Genomic DNA, 24,281 nt, shown 5'->3' with positions numbered 1-24,281 from the left:
AGTACCCCGTAAAACGCTATAAAACAGTCATTAGTTATCACTAAGGTATTCTAGAATGACTAAACCATTTTGGAAAGTTCAACGAAATCAATTGCCTGTGTAGACCACTGGTTCCCAAACCCAATTAATTTTCCAAATTATCTGAAGAGCTTTTTAAAATTATTATTTTTGCAGGTACCCTGACAACTATAAATATACAGAAGAATTTGTATTTTTGAAAAGCTCCAGAAGATTATTCCTAAAACTTTTTTTTAAAAGATTTTATTTATTTATCAGAGAAAGAGAGGTGGAGTGGCAAGAAGCCCAGATGCAGGGCTCAATCCCAGGACCCTGGGATCAAGACCTGAGCCAAAGGCAGCCGCTTAACTGACTGAGCCACCCAGGCATTCCCTATTCCCAAATTTTTAAAGTTTAAATAATAGCATCGTGATAATATAGGAAAATGTTCATATCAGTAAGAGATGCAAACTGAAGCATGGAGAGGTAAAATTACATGAAATTTAGGATTGAAAACACTTCAAAAAAGAACAAAATGTTAAGGGAAGAATAAAGCAAATGTGGAAAAACAGTGTAATTGCTTAATCAGGATGACAGTTACATATATTAATGTAGACGTATATTATGCTCTTAATTTTTATGTGTATTTGAAAATTCTCATGTGAAAACAAAGGTTCCTGGGTAATTTGACGATCATCCAGGTCTGGGTCTACACTGTAGGTAGAAATAAGCAAAATGACTGACTGCACTGTTTTACTCTTTAGTAAGTTATTTTTATGCACTTAGACCTGGCTTGAAAAAAGCAAAAAACAAAAAACTATTGCTCTAGTATTGTTTTGCTCAACTTGTTTAAAGAGAACATGAAAACTCATCTTGGATGATGAACATTTACTTACCAAGTAGATCATGCCATTACCAGTGAGAAAATATCAACTGCAAGTGATGGCTTTAAAGTTAAAATATGTTCTTGCTACCATTTTAAAGATATCTTAATAATTTATGTCCTCACAGTGAGTTCTCTAAAGTTACCGATTTTCAATTAAACTTTTTGGTGGGTATAATGAATCTCTTCATTACTGTCTCCCCTACTTCCATCCTCTACGGCACTGTCATCACTCACATAGTTTATAACAGTGATCTTCAGACATTAAAAGGTTGCCAGTAAAGGTTCAAAATTCACAGTTAACAAATGGGATTAATAACAACAACAAAAAGCTGTGGGTTAATCAAACCAAACCAAAACAAACTCTTTTGTAAAAGAGGTCACTAGGACAAATAGTGATCTGCTCTTTAAGGTTAAATCTTACTTAAATTTAGATTTGGTTAATCACAACTTAGGCTATATTTTATAAGATTTTATGCTTAGTCTTTGAATCCAAATTAGTCTTTGAATAAAAGATTTTAAAAGATTTGATGCTTAGTCTTTGAATCCAAATTAGTCTTTGAATAAAAAAGCAGTTAGTACTGGATGACTCTTGAGTAGCCATCTATAAAAACAGTGAGAGATTCTAACCTCCCAAAGTAAATGATAATTTAACTTTTTATCACTCTGTTAAAAAGTGACAATTGATTAAGACAAGGGATTGTACTTTCTTCTTCTAGAACACTTTCCAAGGCAAGGCTGTGTCATACTGGCAAAGCACACTTGAAAATAGTCAGAAAAATATAAAAATTAAATAAATACTTACGCTTGTTCTTCTTTTGATTCCTTATTCTGAAAAACAGCATCAAGAATTAGTAATCTGTATCAACTATGTCAGTACAGCATAGTGATGTGACTGCATTTAGATCAGTGTTTCTCAAACTTTTTTGACCACAATCAAAATAAAAAATACATTTAACATCATGATGTAAACGCACTTATATATGGATCTTTATCTATAAGTATAAAACTGAAATTTAAGTTCCACTAAATAAACTTTACCCATAGTATATGTGTTATGGACTGCATGTTTGTGCCTCTCCCAAATTCATATGCTGAAACCCTAATCCCCAATGTGATGGTAACTGGAGTTAGGTCCACTGGAAAGTAATTAGGTTTAGATGATGCTATGAAGTCCTCAGGATGGAATTAGCGCCCTTAAAAGAAGAGACCCCAATGCTAGATCTCTTGCTCTTGTGTGTGCCCTCTTTCTCTCCACCGTGTAATGATACAGCAAAAAGTTAGCCATCTGCAAGCTAAGAGGGCCCTCTGCGGACACCAAATCTGCTGGCACCTTATTTTGGACTTCCCTGCCTCTAAAACTGTGGAAAAATAAATAAATGCTGCTTAAACCACCCAGTCCATGGTAGTTTGTTATAGCTGCCTGAACTAAGACACTATGTGATGAATTCTGAAGCTTTTTTTTATTCCTACTAATTCTATTTATTTTATAAAATGGTAGTTGTGACCCAATGAATTGATTTTGTAATCTACCACTGAGTCATGAGACAACTTAAAAATTATTGATTCAGGTATTGGAAATAAGTAATGGGGCTGAGTTTGTACCTACTGGTAATCTTGGGACAGAGTTGTGTAATTCTCCTTTATGGAATACTATACTAACTACAAGAGTTCTTAAAAATCTACACATAAGGTAAAAGCAGACTGATGTATTAAAATCTTATAGAAAAAAAAGTGTTAGGGAGATCACAATTAGAAGGAAATGTTAAAAAAAAAAACAACCCTAAATTTTAAGTTCATTAAAGTAAAGCTATAAGGGCAACAGAATATATATAAAGGTAACATTAATGACACTCAACACACACTAATTAAGAGTATTAACTACTCTTATACATTACCTTTCTATTACGAGTATTAATTACTTTTATATAAATTAGAGTATTAACTTCTACTACCACCTCTTATTTACAAGAAACCTCAGGGTCTTCTTCCCTACAGATTCCATGATGTACTTACAAATTTGTTTTGCTTTATGTCTGTATACTAAGAGGACTTTTGCATTTTAGTGTCTGATCAATGTCCAGTGCCTATTTGATTCTATAATTTAGAATTATTAACTCCTAAACCCTGGTTCCAGTGTACCTGAATAAGTGAATGGAAAGACATCTGGTTGTTCATATGAACACCTAGTACAGCTGAAATAGTTTCTGAAACTTTTTAGCTCTTCCCATGACAACTTTTTGTTAAAGCAAGCATTGTTCTACATGCATCTTAGCAACTTCCCTTCTGTAGAGAGCACACCCAATTTGAAGGGCTAGATTTATTTCCTGCCATGTTTCTTTCTTTTCCAAAGGCTTCATCACAAAGCCTTCTATTCTTCTGCCATCTGCTTTACCTCCCTTTTCTATTCTTAACCCTTAATTCCCCTGGGTGGGAGGTGGGAGTGGGAAGGAGGATCTAATTAACTCCCAAAAGAGTTATTTATAATTTGGATATATTAGAAGCTAAATATGAAATTCCTAACTGAAGAAAGAGTAACTACAAAGCCTCTCTATATACTATTTAGTAGTCATCTGTACTGTCCCCTCTATTTGCTATACAAATTTTACTTTATCATATTCTTCCGGAGTCCCTGGTAGATCTTTGTAGGACTTCAACTAATGTTAGGTAGAGATATTGCAAAACAAATCATTAAGAGAAGACACAACTTCATTCATAGGGACTTTGATGTTATTCTGTATAACACAAGCTAATTTCTGTACGCTAGAATTTTCATGAGGAAAACTGATTAGAAAACGTGATTGCCTTGGCTTTTTACAACTGGTTGCTTACATTTTAACTAGACAATTCTTTGTACCTACAATAACAAAGTATATTAATAGGACTATTACATGTGAAATAGTCATATGCAAAAATTTCAGCAATTTTAGGTCCTATAACTTTAAAATTTAGATAAAAAAGATATAAGATCTCTCTTCTAATGTCCAAATCTTATCTATATAAAATTATCTTCAAAGTATCTCAACTTCTTCCAATAAAACAAATTGGGAGAAAAACTTAGGTTGTTATAAACAATAACAAAAAGCTTCCTGATATTTAATAAGACATTTTCAATATTACTAGCATATGAAGTCTTGAGCTGTGTTTACATTTATTTTCAGTTGTGTTTATTCCATTTAATTTCAATTTGACATAAAAGTGGGACTTTCCATTTAACTAAAATTGAGAATCTGATTAACCATATTTTCATTTTTTTGGAAGAGACAAACTATATACCTTTTTGGAAGAGACAAACTATATACCTTTGGTGTGACAGCTGTGGATTTACTCGGCCAGCTTTATATAGTATTAGACCTGAGATTTACTAAGGTTTTGGCAAAAATTTAAAAATATTAGCTAAAATAATGGACCAGGTTGTGTTTTTTCATACAAAAATTGCCTAAAAGTAAGTCTTCTTATTCAAGTCTTTTAAAAACATAACAATTTTCAAAATAACTTTTGGATGGAATGGTAAGTTAGAATAAATGATGGTTATGATAAATATGAAAATGATATTGATATTTTATTGATCAGAGCATAAATAACCTTTATTTTATCCTTCACCTAAGTTTTTTGTAACTTTCCCTTCATTGTATTAAATTTCATTTATGATTAAAATTTGTGTATACTTTCAAAAGACTAGATAACATGGGCTTACCAGATTGTAGTTGGGCAAATATTCTGAGTTTACAATAAAATCTACAGAGTACATCTAGATTTTAAGTATATGTTCCAGGCCAGAAAATAACACTTTTTTTTTCCACCATAAAGTTTGCAAAGCATAATGGTTAGCCCTATGCTTGATTAAAAACAAAAAAACCTCTTGAGTCCAAATCCATAGGGATCTACGAACATCGAGAGTAAACCAAAATGTAAATGAACTTTGGGTGATTATGATATGTCAACGCAGGTTAACCTACCGTAACAAATGTACCACTCTGCTGGGGTTGTTGATAATGGGGGAAGCTATTGATGTGTGGGGGCCAGAGATATATGGAAAATCTCTATACCTTCCCTTTAATTTTTCCCTGAACAACAAAAACAAAATTGCTCCAGGAATACAGTCTTAGTTAAATAAAAAATTAAGTCAAAAACAAAACAAGTCTCAACTTGCCTTTGTAATTTTCCAAGCAATTAAGAGACTTTTTGCTAAAACTGCTATAGACAGTAACAAGAAGTTGTTTATTTTGTAACTGGCAAAACAAAAGGCATGAATGAAGCTTCTTGAAATTGTATACTGTTTTTGTACAGTCTTGCATTGTTGTCAGAGTCTTGGACAAAAAGAAAATCAAGATTTCTTAAGGTTTTGAAAAATGCTTCTGAATATATCACTAGAAATATGAGAAGCTGTTTTTCAAACACGGAGTAGGCATTTTTTAAATGACAGTGGTATGCAAAAATTAATGAAATTTCCAAATAACTACTTCAGTTTCTCATTTGTATATTTAAATGTATAATCATTTAGGGAAGTGAAGTAGGACACACTGTGAGTTTAAATCATTCATGATCTAATATATATAGACTTCTCTATATGCCACATATTCAATAAACTATTGACATTTTTAAGTCATTTATGCTATATGTCTACTTAAACTAATTTTAAGTTCTAACAGTGAATCCATGTATTAAATCTAAGTGTTTATAATTAGACATTCGTCTATTATAATGCTAATACAGTCACTTACCTTTTTATTCTTAGTCTTTTTCTTTTTCTTTGGTTTACTCTTAACCTGACAAGAAATAAATCAATTAATATGCAATTCAAACTGCACAATATGTTATTTTGCAAAATATATTTCCTCTAACCACTGAAATCTTCTATCTTCTAATATCATACATCACATTTTCTTCTTAGATTCTATAAAAAATTATTTTCATTTTCACTTTGATTTTAATCTCAGTCTTCTGCTCTTGAGAAATCACTGATCTATAAAGGAATAACATATCAATGAATAGACTATAGAAAAAAAGCTCACAGATCCTCATTTACACATGTGCATGCATAAGCAACAAAGGCGGAAGAGACTTTTAAAAACTCAACATATTCCAGTCCATAAGAAGAAAAACTAAGTTTGGGAGTAATTTAGTGACCATATAATAACTGTTAAAGAAATACAGAGATTCCATCCTGCAAGATTTTAATTCTACCCCTGTGCAAATGGCATTGAAATATCCCTGTTTTCTTCTTTCTCTCTTCTTCTATTCCCCATTGTGCTTTCTTCTACTTTCTATTAAGTTCCTACTTCCACTCCCATCACTCAGGATGAAGAAACATGTTCAGAAATCTAGCATAGTGGCTGGCACATAACAAGTGTTCAGTAAATGCTGGCAAAATAAAAGGTTAAGGCAGGAAAGATTTTGGAATAAGTACTAGGGGAGGAACCATTCCACTTCAAGCTCTATGTAAACACTATGATAAACTAAGATCGTCTGGGATGCTGTAAGTACAGCACATGCAACAAACTAAAGGCCCTGATTAAGTTTTAATTTAAATATTAATGAGAGCTTATACTTCCTGGAGATCTTTAATAGATTCTGTTGAAGATTCACTGGGTATTGATGCTCCATCTTTATTCATTTCTGCTAACTGTATTTCAGGGTTTGATTTCACACTTATATTGTACTCCATGAGGGGTGGACTTAGTTCTTCTTCCTCATTCTGTAACTCTTCTATTTCAATTCCTAAATGTTAAGAACAAAACACTCAAGATTGGGATGCATACAGTTTTAGCCTCATCACTATTATAAACAAATCCTCCCCCCACAAAAAACACCATCCCAGGAACAGAAATAGAAGACATCTTACTCTGTTCCATCACTAGATGAAAATGAAATGCCCATTTATCAATGACCAAACAGGTACAGATACTAGCTTAGAACCAATCAGTATAAGCCCAAATGCTAAGATACTGTTATCTTAAGTAGACTCTAAATATTAGATATTCTAGAACTTAAGTTGACTCTAAATACTAAGTTTTTGAGGATCCTGACATTGACCCTACTAATACTGGAACTAGTATAATTTTAGGATAATGAACATTTTTTATTTCTAACTTAAACATTTTTATTAAGTATAATTTTACTCCAAACAAAACCCATGGTGTTGTTTTCGTATGTATAATTTTACTTGCAAAATATGAATTGCATTAAAACAAACAAACAAACAAACAAAAAACCCAAGAGCACCAAAATGGAAATTTAAAAAATCAGCAATTCACTACCAGGCAAAAAGAGTATATAGTTTAACAGTGGAGAGTTAACCACATAAAAGCTACATAAGCTAAAGAGTAGCATACATGAGCAGGTAGAGCAAGCAGGCAGACAATTCTGCCTGTTGACAGGTCCAATGTGTTAAAAAGTTAACAAACTATGCTTGGATAAATCCTGGAGCACATGCACTAAGACCAAAGCAGAGTAAAAAGGCTCACACTACGTATTCAGCTGACCAGTAGGAATTTGACCACATGATTTTCCAAGCTTATAACAAATAATTATAGTTTATCATATGGTTTATCTGACCAAATAAAATGCCTGTAAGTATCCCCTAACTATCCCAAGTTGAAAGGTCACCTAAGCATTTTGTTTTTAAACATACTTACGTTGACTGCCCGTTATTGACTGTAGAGCAATTCCTATGATACATAAAGAAAAAGTTTAAGATGTACAATTGCAAATGCAACCAAAAAATATCTGACTGGGACTAAGAAAAGCCAGAAGATTTTTATAGTGCACCAATTAATTTTATAATTAACTGTAAAAACAACCAGCTTCACTCATGAATCCAGTTTAAACAGGGCAACAAGGCATAATCTTCAGATTATAACATAAAGGTTATAAACTCATGTTTAGGGGCGCCTGGGTGGCTCAGTCGTTAAGTGTCTGCCTTCGGCTCAGGTCGTGATCCCAGAGTCCTGGGATTGAGCCCCGCATCCGACTCCTCTGCTGGGAGCCTGCTTCTTCCTCCCCCACTCCCCCTGCTTGTGTTCCCTCTCTCGCTGGCTGTCTCTCTCTCTCCGTCAAATGAATAAATAAAATCTTTAAAAAAATAAAAACAAAACAAAACAAAACTCATGTTTAGAAAAAGAAAACAAAATTTTGATAGTTCATAATAGATAATGCCTAGAATATAAGCACTTTAAAAAAAGTAGCACATTCTTACAATTTAAAAGTCTAAGGTCATGAAGTAATAATAGTCAATTATGAAGCAAACCTCCATTGAAAGCTGGAGCATTTTTTTAGCAATATGAATTATCCTGATCAGTCCTCCCTCTCTCTTGTCCATTAATATTTATTAAGCACCTACAATGCATCAGGCCCTATTAAGCTCTAGATACTGAATGGTGAAGACATAGACAACCTATACAGTGATTTAGTGGGAACAGTGGATATTAATCAAACAAATGAAAACAGCAACTGTAATAATACTAAGAAAAAGATATAAGATGCTAAGAAAGCCTCTATTAAAGGGACTTGAAGTTTTTTGGTCTACTTAAGTAAGAACTGCTTGAAATGCACTGAATTTATTTAGTGCTCAAATATTTCCCAAATATTAACTTTATTCTCATTTGTTATTAAAAACCTTAATAAAGTAAATGTAAAAAAAAAAAAGCCCTTATTTTAAGTCAAGGGTTCTTGCATGACTTTCTAATATCATCAAAGTCAGCATTTTCTTCTTTTATGCTCAAAGAAAGCTCTTACAGTTTAAGCAGGAAAACACATTGGTATCCCAGAACCTTAGTAAAAGGACTGTTACTGGGGCCTAGCAATTATCTCTGAAGAAAATCTGGACCAGTTCAACAATTACTAGAAACCTGGTAAGTTGTACGGTTACATAATATCAGTGTGGTCATCAGTTGCTCACTAGGTAATACAACTAATAACCTGGGACCAGGAAAAGTCACCCAGAATAGCACAGTAAGGGTTTCAGTGATGTTGACATGCCTTGAACTCCACTCCCCATGATGACAAGTGAAAAGCTATCCAGGAATGTGGGAGAGGAAGTATGAAGTCTTTCCCATATCAAGAGACAATGTCTGGGAATGGCTAATGCTGACCTTGGATACTTACATAAACATTATTTGATTTTTTTAAATTACCCATGGGCATGGCCAATGGACAGCTGCCAAACTTTTAAACTAAATGTCATGGTTCTGCTGGAAAGAAGGAGAAAATATATACCCCTGGTATCTAAAAGGGTGTCCTTGAAACACACAGTACCTGTATTCCACGGTTTTCCTTAATTTTATAATAGTGATAAAACTCCTTTACTGAAAAATCTTCAACAGTTCCTTTCTGAAAACAAAAACTCAACATGGCAAGAGAAATCCTCTTGAATGTATTTTAACTTTCCCCTACTTTGATCTCAATAAGGCAAAACTTTTTAGTTCCTGAATTACAATATATTTTTGTGTTTCTATACCTTTATTCTTGTTTCCTTCTGAAACGTCCTTCTCCATCTTCTTCACTGGGCTAACTTTTATATGTCATTTAAGAATTCCTTAAATATTACACTCTCCAGAAAGCTTTTCTGGACTTTTTTAAGGTAGGATTTCCCATGGTATTCTGGAACATCTCTAGCACTATGATTTTTATTAGTTTCTTGATGAGTCTATCCTCCCAAGAATGTGAGCTCACTGAATCTCCTGCCCTTAGCACTGTGTCTGGCACATGGCAGATACTCAGTGAAATTTTACAGGTGAAGTAAGTAATTATTTTGTACCTTGCTGATAGCAGGATAACATCCTCTGGATGATTTCTGGTACTGGTATGCCTAGGTAGATGGATAGTTGATGATAATCGAGGGAGATATTCTCAATGGGATTCTCCTTCACTTTCTCAATATCCTCTTGCTTCATCCCAAGGCGCAGAAGAATATCTGAAACTTTTTTCCAAATTGAATTGAATTGTGACTCAGTGAGACCATTCATCAAAATCTCACTAAGGAGGATATCCCTGTATTTGCACAGCCTCAAGATGTCTGCAGACTTAGAGAGATCAGAAGATGGTGGTTCCATATTCCAGCCTTTTTTGGGTGCAGGGAATACATTCAAATGTTTTATGAGAGCTAAGAGGAGGTACAAGTCAAACTGTTTGGACTGTGGTAGTTCCTTGTTTGGGGGATAAAGCAGATGCCATGCTCCACCCAAAGGGTGATTGGTCCAAAGATGGTTGTAGTAGGGTTCCAGCACATTCTTGTGTATAAGAAGCTCTTTTTTCAAAAGAGGGGGTGGCATAGCCTCATCAAATATTTGCCGGACAATGTCAGTACCAGAAATGATAATTATATGAAGCAGATGATAGAAATAATTATAATCAAGTTTGAAGATAGGCATTTCATCTGAAAATGAAATCAAAATTCTCAATGTTTTGAGAAGTCAAAACATTCCACATTAATGCTCTTTTTCTATGTGGTCTCTCGTATTACATCCTAAGCTCCTGTAGGACAGGGACTATTCCAAAAGAATGAAGTACAATACGGTGCTTTGCCACAGCCAGCGCTCAACAGGCATGCTGCTAACTGTCTAGCTGTCAAAAAATCCCAACAAAAACAATATATTCCCAAGCAAAAGTAATCACAAAGACTAATCACCACAGAAGCCTTTCAACCATCCAGGGTTTTGTTCAAGTAAATTGTTTAAATGGCATAAAAAGTATTAGGCCTTTGAAAATTCTGAAGGCTACCAAGAATGATAACTGCCAGTGTTTAATTCTACTTTATTTAAGCAACTATATTTTATCTTAATCAGCACCGTCCAGTAGAACTTTCTGTGATAAAAATGTTTTAGATTTGGTCTACTAGCTACTGAACACTGGAAATGCTGCTTTTTTGCCAATGGAACTGAATTTGAATTATATCTAATTTTTATTACTTTAAATAGTTGCATATGGCTAGTGACTACCATATTAGACAATACAGAACTACATATCAAAATCATAAAGTGACCTAATGCCTTACTACTCAAAGTGTAGTCCACAGACCAGCAGTGGCATCCCTATGGGAGCCTGTTAGAAATGCAGAATCTTAGCATCCCTCCAGCCACCTCCCCCAACCCAGAGCTACTGAACTGGCACCTATGTTTTAACAAATCACCAGATGATTTAAATATATATAAAAGTTTGACACACACTGACCTGATGATGATGTTCTTACCCTCTCAAAAAATAATGATTAAGTTCATTAAGTTTATTATTAAGATATTTCATCAGTGAAATGGAATAAAGTATGAGAATGAACTACTTGGTATTTTTCTGGTTTAACAGCACTTCCAAAGGAGGAAAGCAGACTGAGGTGAATTAGAAAGTAATAAGAACTTGATATATGATGGCATATTTTTTGTATGAATATCCAAATATATATTTATCATAAAATGCAGCTTTATTATTTTATTCTTCACGATTCTATTTTTATGTTTCAAGAAATTTTAAACATAAAAATTGTTTGATATACTTGACATACACTATGGAGGCAAGCAAGGTTACAAGGAAATGACCCAAGGAGATTTCTCTCGTTGGCCGAATAAGATGCTGGCAGGGATCAAGAACATTCATTTTCCCCTAGCAAGAAAGACTGCCACCAAACTAATATTCCATGGGACTAGGAGCCCTAAAGTATCCAAGTGCCAAGCAGCTGGCATTTCTTAGTATACTCCTAAACAGCTGGCACCTAAGTTTAGACTGCTTGGCCTTGAACCCAAAACTTTCATGCCTTCCGTTTAGCTCTAGTCACAGGGAATGCTACAGGAAAGGAGATGTTTGCTGGGAACACCTGCTGGAGTCCAATCTCATTGTGTAGTCACAGCTATACACACCAGACCTAGCAAACTTCTCCACAGGAGGCCAAGGTAATATAAGACCCATATACCTGATTTCTGTTCATGAATTCCAGCCTATGTCAAGTGATGCTTACTTAGTGTAAACCCAATCTCAGTGAATGATAAACAAAACACATGGTTGTTAATGGTATGATACACTACACAGCAAGTCAAAGCTTTTAATATAGTTTTCAAGAGGAGGAATAGAAGAATAAAACAGTACCTTTTGTACTAAATTTTAAACTGATCTTCGGTCTTATATCAGTATCAGTGATTTTCAGAGACATTAACTTTTTATAACTGCAAGTAGAAAAAAATTAAGTTACAGTTAATACCAAAGTCAGTCAAGATTTCTGGCATCAGCATGGCTAAGTAAGTGAGCACTTTCATCTCCTCCTTCTCCTGGAAAAACTTAAAAACAAAGAAGAAAAGGGAATGAACAAACAAAACCCACCAAAAATGACAACCCCTGTCATTTTCATTGGAATTATGAGACAAATAGATACGCCAGGCTTCATACCCCCCCCAACAAATCATGTGACTAGCTTATTTGTAAAAAGGCATGGCAGCAGAAACACTGTAGAAAAACCCAGCAAATCTATAACTTCTTCTGGATCCCCCTCCAACATAAGATCTTCTTACTAATCACTATTCCAAGGAAATTCAATTCATTCAATGACTAGTGATTTAAAAAAGAAAAAAACAAGGCAGCGACAAAGAAACCAACATAACAGCAATACAATTAACTAAAAAAAAAATGAGGTTAAAAGTAGCAAAATTTAGGGGCGCCTGGGTGGCACAGCGGTTAAGCGTCTGCCTTCGGCTCAGGGCGTGATCCCGGCGTTATGGGATCCGAGCCCCACATCAGGCTCCTCTGCTATGAGCCTGCTTCTTCCTCTCCCACTTCCCCTGCTTGTGTTCCCTCTCTCCCTGGCTGTCTCTATCTCTGTCGAATAAATAAATAAAATCTTTTAAAAAAAAATTAAAAAAAAAAGTAGCAAAATTTGTTAAACAGATGAAACACTAAGTAAATGTTGCCATAAAACAAATGAATAACTTAAAAGACTTGGCACTGAGATAAACTCTGCCACACAAAACAAAAAAAAACAAAAATGGGACAATACCACCACAGAACGTTTGTTTAACGAGGACAGAGATTTTGGTGGTGCTTGTTGTTAACTGTTTTATCTCCAGCACCATAACACTGCCAACCATCCACTACACCAGAAACATTTTAAACTCAAACGGTATGAAGTACTGGCGAAGATACTGAGTAAAAGGAATTTGGTGTTGGGAGTGTGAATTGGTAAAACCACTGTGTGAAACAGTTCAGCAAAATCTAGTAAAGCCAAAGATACGGAGAAATGGCCTACCAGTTCTACTCCTAGGTATAAATTCTGGAAAACTTTCTGCACATATACAATTGGAGATATGTCCAGGCATGTTCATCATAGCACTGTTTTTTATAGCCAGAATTCAGAAATAACCCATTTATCTACCAGTGTAATTAAAGTAGTATAGCCATACAATAAGATTATAGCAATGAAATGGAAAAACTATAATAATAAGAATGTATCACACAATGTATAGGTAAGCATAAAAAGCTTAAGTGTTTAAATGTATATAAAGCTCAAAACAGAAAAAAATTAAATTATACTTATAAATATAATTATGAATTTATATCTATAAATAAAACAAATGACAACAATAGCAGAAAAGATGGGAAGAAAAGGAAACATATAATAAGGTTCATACACTCTATGTGATATAGTATTTGAAAATGGACTTTAAGAAGTTAAAAATGTATATCATAAGTCTTAGAACAATCACAAGAAAGAAAGCAAGGAAAGGAAAAAAAACCAAGAAATAAAACACAAGGAACAGATGGGGAAAACTGAAAACAACATGTAAGATGATAGATTTGAATCCAACCATATCAATAATTACAGCAAATTTATATGGAATACACATTCCAATTTAACAGACAGACATTGTCAAGTTAGATATAAAGAAGCAAGACCTATGCTGTCTATAAAAACTCTCTTTAAATACAGACATATACAGGTTGAGGTAAATAAATGCAAACAGATATACCATGAAAGTATTAATCCACAGACAAAATCTAACAGGTACATGAAAAGGTGCTCAACATCATTAATCATCCAGAAAATGCAAATCAAAACTACAATGAGATACCACCTCACACCTGTTTAGAGCGGCTATTATCAAAAACACAAAAGATGATGAGTGCTGGCCAGGATAGGGAGAAAAAGGAACCCTTGTGCACTGTTGGTGGGAATGTAAACTGATATAGCCACTAGGGGAAACAGTATGGAGAGTCCTCAAAAATTAAAAACAGAATTGATCCACCAATCCGACTTTTGGGTATATATTATATATCCATAGGAAATGAAATCTCTAGCTTAAAGAGACATCTACATCCCATTGTTCACTGCAGTATTACTTACAATACAATAGCCAAGACATGAAAGCAAACTAAATGTCTATTATGGATAATTTGGAGAGCATTATGCTAAGTGAAATAAGCCAGACAGAGAAAGTCAAATACCATATGATTTCACATATATGTGGGAGCTAAAAACCCCCAAACTCACAAAAACAGAAAGTGGAATGGTGGTTGCCAGGGATGAAGGTGTGGGGAAAATGAGTAAGGGGGTCAAAGGATACAAACGGGATCCAATTCCAGTGTACAGCACGGTGACTATAGTTAACAACACTGTTTGTATACTCGAAAGTGGCTAAGACAGTAGGTTTTTTTTTTTTTTTAAGATTTTATTGATTTATCCTAGGCAGAGAAAGAGAGCATGCATGTGAGCAGGGGGAGGTACAGAGGGAGAGGGAGAGAAAGATAATTTCCAGCAGACTCCACACTAGGCTCAGAGCCCGACATGGGCCTTGATCTCATGACCCCAAGATCACAACCCCAGCTAAAACCAAGAGTCTGATGCTTAACTGCCTGGAGCAACCCAGGTACCCCAGAAAGTCAATCTTAAAAGTTCACATCACACACACACATGAAAAATGTTAACACATCTATCACCTCACACAGTTAACTAACATTACCGAGGTAATCGTTTCTCAATATATATGTGTATCAAATCGTCATTTTGTACACCTTAAACTTAAATAATGTTATATCTTTAAAATGCTAGGAAAGGGGCACCTGGGTGGCTCAGTAGGTTAAATGTCCGACTTTATTTCAGCTCAGGTCATTATCTCAGGGTCCTGGGACCGAGTCCTGTTGGGCTCCAGACTCAGCAGGGAGTCTGCTTGAGATTCTCTCCCTCTCCCACTGTCTCTCTGCCCCCGCCCCACACACGCTAATAAATAAATCTTAAAAATTTTTTATTTTTAAGACTTATTATAGGAAAAAAACAGCAATATGGAAAAAATAAACAGATCACGACCAACTGTTATTTATCCCAGGAAAGCTTAGTTTGACTCATCATTTCAAAATAAATAAATGTAATTCAGCATATTAACAAATTAAAGAATAAGAAAACCATATGATCATCTCAATGCATGCAGAGAAGCATTAATTCAATACCCATTCATGATCAAAATTTTCAGAAAACTAGGAAAACAAAAGAATTTCTTCAACCTAAAAAAAGGTCAACTATAATCTACAGCTAACAACATACTAAGTGGGAAAAAAAAAGTGGTCTCATTAAGATCTAAAAAAGGCAATGATGTCTACTCTCACCACTTGTATTCAACACTGTACCAGAGGACCTAACCAGTGCAGTAAGTAAAGAAAAATAAACACAAAAAATATAATTGGGAAAATATAAAAATATATAAATTGGAAAAATATAAAAATATATATAAAAAATATAAAAATAAATTGGAAAAAAGAAATAAAGTTGTCTTTAGCCAGAGATGATACAATCATCTGTAGAAAACCTCAAAGAATCTACAAAATGGTATTAGAATCATTAAATACCAAGTCACAGGATACATGCTCAGTCTATACAAATCAGTTCTATATAATAACTAGAAATTAAAATTTTAAAAATATCATTTGCAACAGCATAAAAGACCAAATACTTAGGGACAACCTGACAAAGTATTTACGAGACTGTACACAGAAAACTACACAACATTCCTGTGAGACATCAAAGAAGATATAATTAAATGAAGTTATGGTCCACGTTCATGGATGGGAAACCTCAATATTGTTAATATGCAAATCATTCCCAAACTGACCTACAGATTCAACATAATCTCAGTCAAAATCCCAGCAAAGAGTTTGGAAGATTTTATAAGGTATTTCTTAGATTTATTAAAAAACAGCAAAGGATCTAGAACAGAAAAACAATGGTTTTGAGAAATAACAAAGTTGAACTCATACCACCTAATTTCATAAGATAATACAAAACCATAGCAATGAAGATAGTGAGGTATTGGTAAATGGACAGATAAATGAATGGAAGACAAAAATGAGTTCAGAAGGACAATACACATAATCTGTATATTACATATATGTATATAGATACGACAGAATGAACCGTGATCCTTATGTCACACCATATGCAAAAATTAACTTGAAAATGGATTATAAATCTAAATGTAAAACCTCACTTTAAAAACTGCTAGAAAAAATATAGGGGAAAATCTTTTGATTTGGGGGTGGAAAAATTTTTCTTAAAACACAAAAAGCATTAAGAATAAAAGAAATATAAGACCTCAATGAAATTATTAATTTGTGTTTTTTGAAAGATACCTTTTAGAAAATAAAAAGACATGCCATGGACTGGGATAAAATATTTTTAAAATACATATTAGATAAAGAACTTGTATCTGGAATATACAAAGATATCTTACAACTCAAAATAAGACAAACAATCCAATGAAAAAAGTGGGCAAAAAATTAGAACACCTAATTCATCAAAGTGGGCAAAAAATTAGAACACATAATTCATCAAAGAAGATACACGGGTGGCAAATAAACACATGAAAAGATATTCAACTTCATTAGTCACTAGGCAAATGCAAATTAAAACCACAACAATATACCATTACACACCTGCAGAGAAACTAGAACTCTCCTATACTGCTGGTGAGAATGATAAAATGTACAGCTGCTTTGAAAACCATTTGGCAGTTTCTTTAACCTTAAACATATACCATATGACTCAGTGCTCCTGCTCCTAGGAATTTGCATAAGAGAAATGAAAGCATATGTCTATAAAAAGAGTATATATGTGAATATTTATAGTGGCTTTATTCATAATAGCCCAAACCAGAAACAACTCAAATGTCATCAACTGTTTAACGAATAAATAAGTTGTGGTACATCTATACAATGGAAGACTACTCAGCCATAGACAAAAATAAACTAGTGATACATGCAATAACACAGATGAATCTCAAAAACATTATGCTAAGTGAAAAAGTTCAGATGCAAAAGGCTTTCCTACTAAAGGACAGTTGGTAAAAGGCAATATTATCAGAACAGATATCATATAAGTGGTTACCCGGGTTTAGAGAGGGTAATGACTACAAAAGAGATTTGGGGGAACTTTTGGGAAGACCAAAATATTCTGTATCTTGATCATGGTAGTGGTACCAACTGTATACAAAGAAACTCATTTAAATGTTTGTTTCTCAAGAGTTAATTTTACTGTATATAAACTGTAGCTTGAAAAACCTGACCTATAAAAAGAACTTCAGTGTTTAGAAATGCATTTATAAGTGGCACTTTTATAAAGAAGAGCAAGAAAGGGATAACTGTGAGGTTCAGGACAACAGTTACCTAAGGAGAAGATGAGGAGTGGGGGAGATGGGAACAGTGAGTGCTTCCAGAGGGCTAGCAAAATGCTATTAACTTGGGTGGGGACACAAGAGTGTTTGCTTTATAATAACTGTTAAACTCTGCATTTATATTTTGTGAGTGTTTCCTTATATATATTTTAATAACAATAAGCATTTTAAAGTTAAAAAAATAACTATCTTCTTATTCATTCATAAAACCCCATGAAGTAGCTCTTCCAATTTGGGTACTGAGATCCAGTTACCAGAGGATTCTCCCACAGAAAACAACTAAAACATGTGGGCAAATTACAAAAAGCAGCTCTCTGAGGCACTGGAGAGTAGAAAGAAAAGACCAACTCTGCTGAGAGGGTGCATGCTCAGGGGAAAAGAGGAGAGAGCTGGATGAAATGTCAGTAAGTTCACCTATCTTACAGCTTTTAACCTGGGGCTAGGTATATCCTGGTGGAAAACAAAAGTCTCCTTCACTGCAGGAACCAGAAAATTGAAGCCAGGGAACAATGGCTACTGAAGAGTGGGGGAGTCCTAAAAGGGAAAGAGTCAGAGAAGAAACCCCCAATTGTTTCTAGCCAGACCTCTGAATGCTGAACCAATTATGTGTTCTAATTTTTTGCCCACTTTTTTCATTGGATTGCTTGTCTTATTTTGAGTTATAAGATTTCTTTGTATATTCTGTGTGGAACAGACTCAAAGCAGCTCAGGTGAAGGCAAAAGATCCGAACTGAGACTGGAAACACCACCCTCCAAAAAAGAGTTCACAGTTCATATTCAAGTTAATTGACTGTCAGAACTAAAGTAACATACCCATTGCAGAATAATGGAATTCAGAACCTCTACATCTGTCATGTATTTATTGGGTACCAGCTATATGCAGGCACCCATATGGCATTATGCTATGCACTAGGAATATACTAGTAAGCAAGATAAAGTGCTTGCCTTCAAGGACGTTACAGTCAAATGGAGAAGATAGCCAAGAAAGTATAGTAAAACTTAGTACAGTTGACCTTTGAATTGAACATGGGTTTGAAATTATACATGATTTTTTTTTATAAATTCAGTATAGTACTGTAAATGTATTTTCTCTTTCTTATGATTTTCTTAATAACATTTTCTTTTCTCTAGCTTACTTTAATAATACAGTATATAATACATATACAAAATATGTGTTAATTGGCTGCTTATGCTATCAGTAAGGCTTCCAGTCAACAACAGGCTGTTAGTAGCCTGTTAAGTTTTGGGGGAATCAAAAATTACATGCAAATTTTTGACTGTGGGGCTGGCAGGGAGGGTCAGCACCCCAACCCTCACATTGTTCCAGGGTCAATAATAAATTTTTTGATGGGAGAAGTAAAGGGAACATGTGATAGAAACACCTAATCTAGGGGCGCCTGGGTGGCGCAGTCGTTAAGCGTCTGCCTTCGGCTCAGGGCGTGATCCCGGTGTTCTGGGATCGAGCCCCGCGTCAGGCTCCTCTGCTGTGAGCCTGCTTCTTCCTCTCCCACTCCCCCTGCTTGTGTTCCCTCTCTCGCTGGCTGTCTCTATCTCCGTCAAATAAATAAATAAAATCTTTAAAAAAAAAAAAAGTGGAGATATTTAGTACACCAGTAGATCTAGATTTAAGGAGTGGAACCTGTGCTAGAGATGAAGACTTGGGTTTTCATTAGCTCATGAAGGAAAACTGATGTCTTAGATATCAATGCCATAATCCTGGTAGACTGAAAAATGGTAGACATTTACACTTGCAATAGAAGAAAAGAGAATCAATAAATTAGGAGAACATTTTATACTGAAATTTCTAATTTCAATAGCAATAATGCTCTACCTCTATGAGTTCCCAGCTTACACTGTACCTTGGCCTGGATGAGTTTTGAAAGCTAGGAGAAAGTTTTTATATCCTAACAACCTAATTTTAAATAACTTTAAGAAAAATATGTTTTGTTTTCAGGGAAGGATAATTTTCATACTTAAGGGAAAAGTATCCACAAAAATTTACTCTTATTTACTTTAGAATTTAAATGTCTACAAAGTGGTGAATGTGGGGGAAATAAATGTCAACCAAACACAGTTTTTTCATACAACTAATACTACCTTTAAACTTAATGGAGCTCCAACAAGTGAACAGAAACAGAAAAAAGCAGCAAGTGAAAAATATATATACACTCAGGAAAAAGAAGATTTTATTTCAAGCTTACCTTGCTCCTAAATTTTCAATGGTTATATATTCATCCTTTCTCACAACTTCAAACTGCAAGTGATGGAAAAAAAAAACAGCCCTAAAGTAGTTCAATTTTCAAAATTCTTTAGTGTTACTTCTTACCCTTAATATTTGAAAAAAGACAATGAGAATGAAGCTATAGAGACTTTAAAACAAGTAAAACAGAAGTAACAAGGTGAGCCATAAGCAATCCTAATAAAACAAACTAGAGTTGATCTTAAAAAGCAATTCTACTATATATCAGTACAGGATTTAAATGCTGAATCTGAAATACAAAAATATACATATGTAAAGAAAGAAATAATACATATTTCTAATTTTGGTCTATTTATATACTGAAAATTCAACAAAATATTTCATTAAATAAAAAAATTAAGTGGATACCATTTGAGTATGTAACATGTATAATATGTGATGTCCTACAGATATATTTGTGGGAAGATACTCACAGACTAAAAGAAGTTCAGAAAGTCTGAAATTATTTTTAACCTTAGATGGCACAGAATTAGATTATCATTCTTGGTTTATGACTTTCCTCATTGGTACAGCCATTGCCAGCTTTGTCTCTCTCCCTCTCTCCCCTTCTGTGTGTGTCTTTATTTTTAATTTTAATTTTTTTAATTCTTAAGGACCACATAAATCGTACTTTGGAAAAATCAAAGCAATAGAAAGGTCAGAGAGCTTAGTCATCATCAAAGAGAAAAAATATGACTAGAATACCATTATTATGATTCTCAAATCTGTTTGAAGTAGAAAATACCATTCCAGTGAGAAAGCAAGAAAAATAAGAAAAAGATACTCACCAAAATTTTAACAATTCCAGGTACATCACATTGCAGCATCCTTACCATGTCACCTGTACATCCTTCCTTCAAACATTTTTTCCCACTAAAGGTCTAAAGTTATCAACAGAAAAAACAAATTACTAATAGAAAAAAATATAAGCAATAAAATAGAAAAAAAATCACTAATGTGCAAATCTGATTAAAGTTAAAAGCAGATGTTGCTAAATGGTAAAACAAAAGATGTGAATAAACATTTGAAAATTAGTTGTTTAAAGATAGTCCATTTCATGTATCAATGGATTTCCTATTTAAAATGCATGATCACTCTTTTCTCTTTTATCATTTCTACTTCAAAGTCAAGTACCAAAAAACAGCCTAAAATGTATTCGCTGTCCCTAGAGAAAGCAACTTCAAGTGAAATGTACTGATTAGGCAAGTGTAAAAAAGAATACTGAATTTCTATCAGACATATGAGGATTCCAGGAAAAAAAAATAAAAACGTTGACTTTCTCTGGCTCTGAACTTGCTATTTTCCCTAGTTAAGTTACTTAGTTTTCGTGTACTTCTTTTTCTGAGGTTGAGCTATGTTCATTGCCCTAACAATCAAAGAAAGTGAAAAGTATTCACATGCTGCTTAAAAAAAAAAAGGAGAATAACACTTCACACAATGATTTTTGTGTACAATGCAAGTTCATGTTTTATCTATTAATCCTCACAACAATTAGGTATTACTATTTTCACTTTATGGTTTAGAAAACCGAGTCTCTGAGTGGTTAAATCACCAGCCTAATGTAAAAAAAAAAAAAAAGTAAATGGCTCAATCTGAACTTGAACCCAGATCACCCAACTCTATATAAAATCCTTTTTCTACTATGCCACAATTGCTTTATAAAGATTTTCTGTTGTCTGCACAATATAAACACTCTAGAACCGAACAGTATAAACCTAACTTATGGCCATTAGCTCACTAAAGAGTAATCAATATAGAATTGGGCTTTGGATTTCTCCTTTCAGAAGAATATAATTTAGTATATTACCTTAGGTAAATATAAATAATTATAAATATTTGATTGAAGACTATAAAATGTATTATTATTATTGTTCTCTATCCCTTAAAATAGAAACTATCCTTAAAATTATGTGTCCTTTCCATTTTTTTTGTTCAGCAATTATATTCTTTGATTCTACATCCTTTATGTGAATACACACAACAATATTTCTATTTTTAAGAGCATGAACTAAAAGGAAGGGAACAAATTGATAGAAATCACTAAACAAAGCAACTAGCAGAGTAACCCCTGAAAAGATGTGTTTAATAAGTGGTGATGATGAACAAATGAGGAGAAAAGCATCAGAGACAATAGGGAAAGAAAAACAGAGCCAGAAAAAAAAGCAGAGAAGGATGTGAACAGGAAGAAATGGGATGGATAAAGGAAGAAATGTTGTAAAGTTTTGAAGGAAAAACAAATACCTGATCATTTTCACCTGGATATTTTAAATTTTTGAACTTTTTCCAACAAATTTTATGGAAATAAACACAGCAGCTTTTGCTGCACATTAACTGAAAGAATCCCTAGAAAAGACAAAAGCAAGCTGTTGATATGGAAATAATAATTCATATAGGTATAGAAAATACTACCATAAGTCTCACCCATTCATTCACTCACTTATTTAAACATGAACACCTTAAGTGACTTTCAAAATTATTCTATAACTACATGAGTTTTACATGGCATTTAAAATTTATCAACAGATCACTGGTAATCAAAGAACTTTGTAAGTCATTTTTGCAGGTCCATTTTTTACATCACTAAAGACAGAAGCATTAGGACAAAAAGGCAATAACTGGAAGAAGCCAATGTAATATTTTCCATATACTGATATATATACTGTTGATCTGATACAACAAAATATCAGAAATCTGGTGAATGACCTTTTTAGAGAAACACGTTGCCTACCCCTCTTCACCTCCATTTTTACATTTCTCATTTCCTCTAGCCCCAATTTCATACCATTTTCCCCCTGGCATCTCTGTCAACAATAGCTAGACCTGATTTGCAATATTAATGACAGATAGCTACTGCATTATCCCAAGGCATAAATTTCTAGTCCTTCCCAGTATGTACTCCCTGGGAACTATAGTCCTGCTTCCTTTAAATAGGTAAACTGCTTGGATGACAAAAGATCTAAACTTTGTGGCCAGGATCTTCTGATGCTACATGCTGTCCATGTGATTGGAACCCTGGAAGCCTCCCTGGGAAACCTTAGGACCCTATCACCACGTCACCTAAACCAGACCCAACTTGCCCCCACCCTAAGCACTCCATTTCACCCGGCCCACTTCTTAATACCTGTGTTACTCTAATGAATACATTTTGGATTTCTCCCCCCACCACTCACTCATCATGCCTTGCAACTGGATTTCCATTATATGATAGAAGTGGTGTCAGATTGGCACAGATGATCACGTCTCATCCTATCTTGTGATTTCACACAGCCTTATTCTGATATATCCAGAGAGAACTATATATGACATACTTTGTTGAGTTTCTTCAAATCCAGGCTGGTTTCATTTGCTTGCCCAAGACCCATTCAACAGATACGGATCACTTAGTAACAGAATTCTTGAAGAGTAACAACTTTCATCTTAGTAAAATGGTAATATTCTCAACCTATAACATTTCTAACTATAAAGAATATTTTACATAAATTTTACTGTTATGATTGCAGGGACATTAACTATAACTACAGAGACATTTGAATATTACAAAATTCCTATCAAAACTGATTTTTTATTGACTCACAGAATATATATATAATTCCTGCTCACTATGAATATAAGTTCTTAGAGATACTCAGAGAGGCGGAGAGAGTACATGTGAACACTCGAGCAGGGGGAGGGGCACAGGCAGAGAGAGAATCTCCAGCAGACTCCCGGCTGAGTGCAGAGCCTGACCCAAGGCTTGATTTCACAACCTTGAGATCATGACCTGAGCTGAAATCAAGAGCTGGATGCTTAACCAACTGAGACACCAGGCACCCTGAGATATTCAACTTCTTAGCTGCATACTCTAATTAAAGTAAGTACTCTTCTTAAACAATATTTTGATGCACGATAACAGTAATGTTTATCTAAGTTTAATTTTATAATTTCATTTTTAAAAATACTCAGTTAATAATTATATTACCTTATAATTGGTGTTCTTTAAAATGTCAGCTTCACAAGATCGTTCACAATCTAGGTAACTGCAAATGGTCTGCTTCATTATATTACTTTCTGTTGTCTTGATAAAATCATTAAGAAGATCCTAGATTTTAAAAATTAAAAAGATCTTATGAATTATTAGTAACAAGACTAATAATATGGAAGCAATGCTTCCCATATTTTACCTTAAATAATATGTCCATTTGATTATCTCCCTTTTTGAAGGCATTATATGTTTTTTTTTTTTAAAACAGTAACAGAACATATTTCCCTCATTCCAAGTAAACAATATATGGGAAGGCCCTAAATTAGAAACACTGGGTTTCTTACTGAACATAAACATGGAGAAAGGAAAAAAGTCTATGTTTGAAGCTGTACCTCTCTTAACCATCCTAACTCATAGCATAACACCTGGTATGTTCCTACTAAAAACTACTTGCTCTGATATATTTTATATATATATATTTGTATATATTATATATCATATATATGTTATATATATTTTATATAATATATATATATGTAATAAAATACACACGCAGACAACAAATCA

At 33.9% G+C, this 24,281-nt stretch overlaps 1 protein-coding gene across 14 annotated transcripts in view; it reads right to left on the bottom strand.

Annotated features, from left to right (window-relative positions):
• Positions 1-24,281, bottom strand: part of DZIP3 (DAZ interacting zinc finger protein 3) — a 92,579-nt gene that overhangs the window by 30,001 nt on the left and 38,297 nt on the right. For 13 of the 14 annotated variants that reach the window (XM_034657975.1, XM_034657998.1, XM_019807315.2 and 10 more), the window contains 10 exons: positions 23,712-23,831; positions 21,995-22,096; positions 20,542-20,634; positions 19,716-19,768; positions 11,954-12,030; positions 9,639-10,256; positions 7,519-7,551; positions 6,432-6,601; positions 5,605-5,649; positions 1,686-1,711 (listed from right to left, as the gene is read on the bottom strand). In XM_034657975.1, the coding sequence (XP_034513866.1) occupies positions 1,686-1,711; positions 5,605-5,649; positions 6,432-6,601; positions 7,519-7,551; positions 9,639-10,256; positions 11,954-12,030; positions 19,716-19,768; positions 20,542-20,634; positions 21,995-22,096; positions 23,712-23,831 (1,337 nt within the window). The remainder of the gene's footprint in view (positions 1-1,685; positions 1,712-5,604; positions 5,650-6,431; positions 6,602-7,518; positions 7,552-9,638; positions 10,257-11,953; positions 12,031-19,715; positions 19,769-20,541; positions 20,635-21,994; positions 22,097-23,711; positions 23,832-24,281) is intronic. The other variant, XM_034658046.1, reaches the window with a different exon arrangement.

This window comes from Ailuropoda melanoleuca, chromosome 1 (assembly GCF_002007445.2).
Source record: "Ailuropoda melanoleuca isolate Jingjing chromosome 1, ASM200744v2, whole genome shotgun sequence".
In the NCBI taxonomy this organism is placed as follows: domain Eukaryota; kingdom Metazoa; phylum Chordata; class Mammalia; order Carnivora; family Ursidae; genus Ailuropoda; species Ailuropoda melanoleuca.
This window is presented reverse-complemented; position numbering and strand designations above follow the sequence as displayed.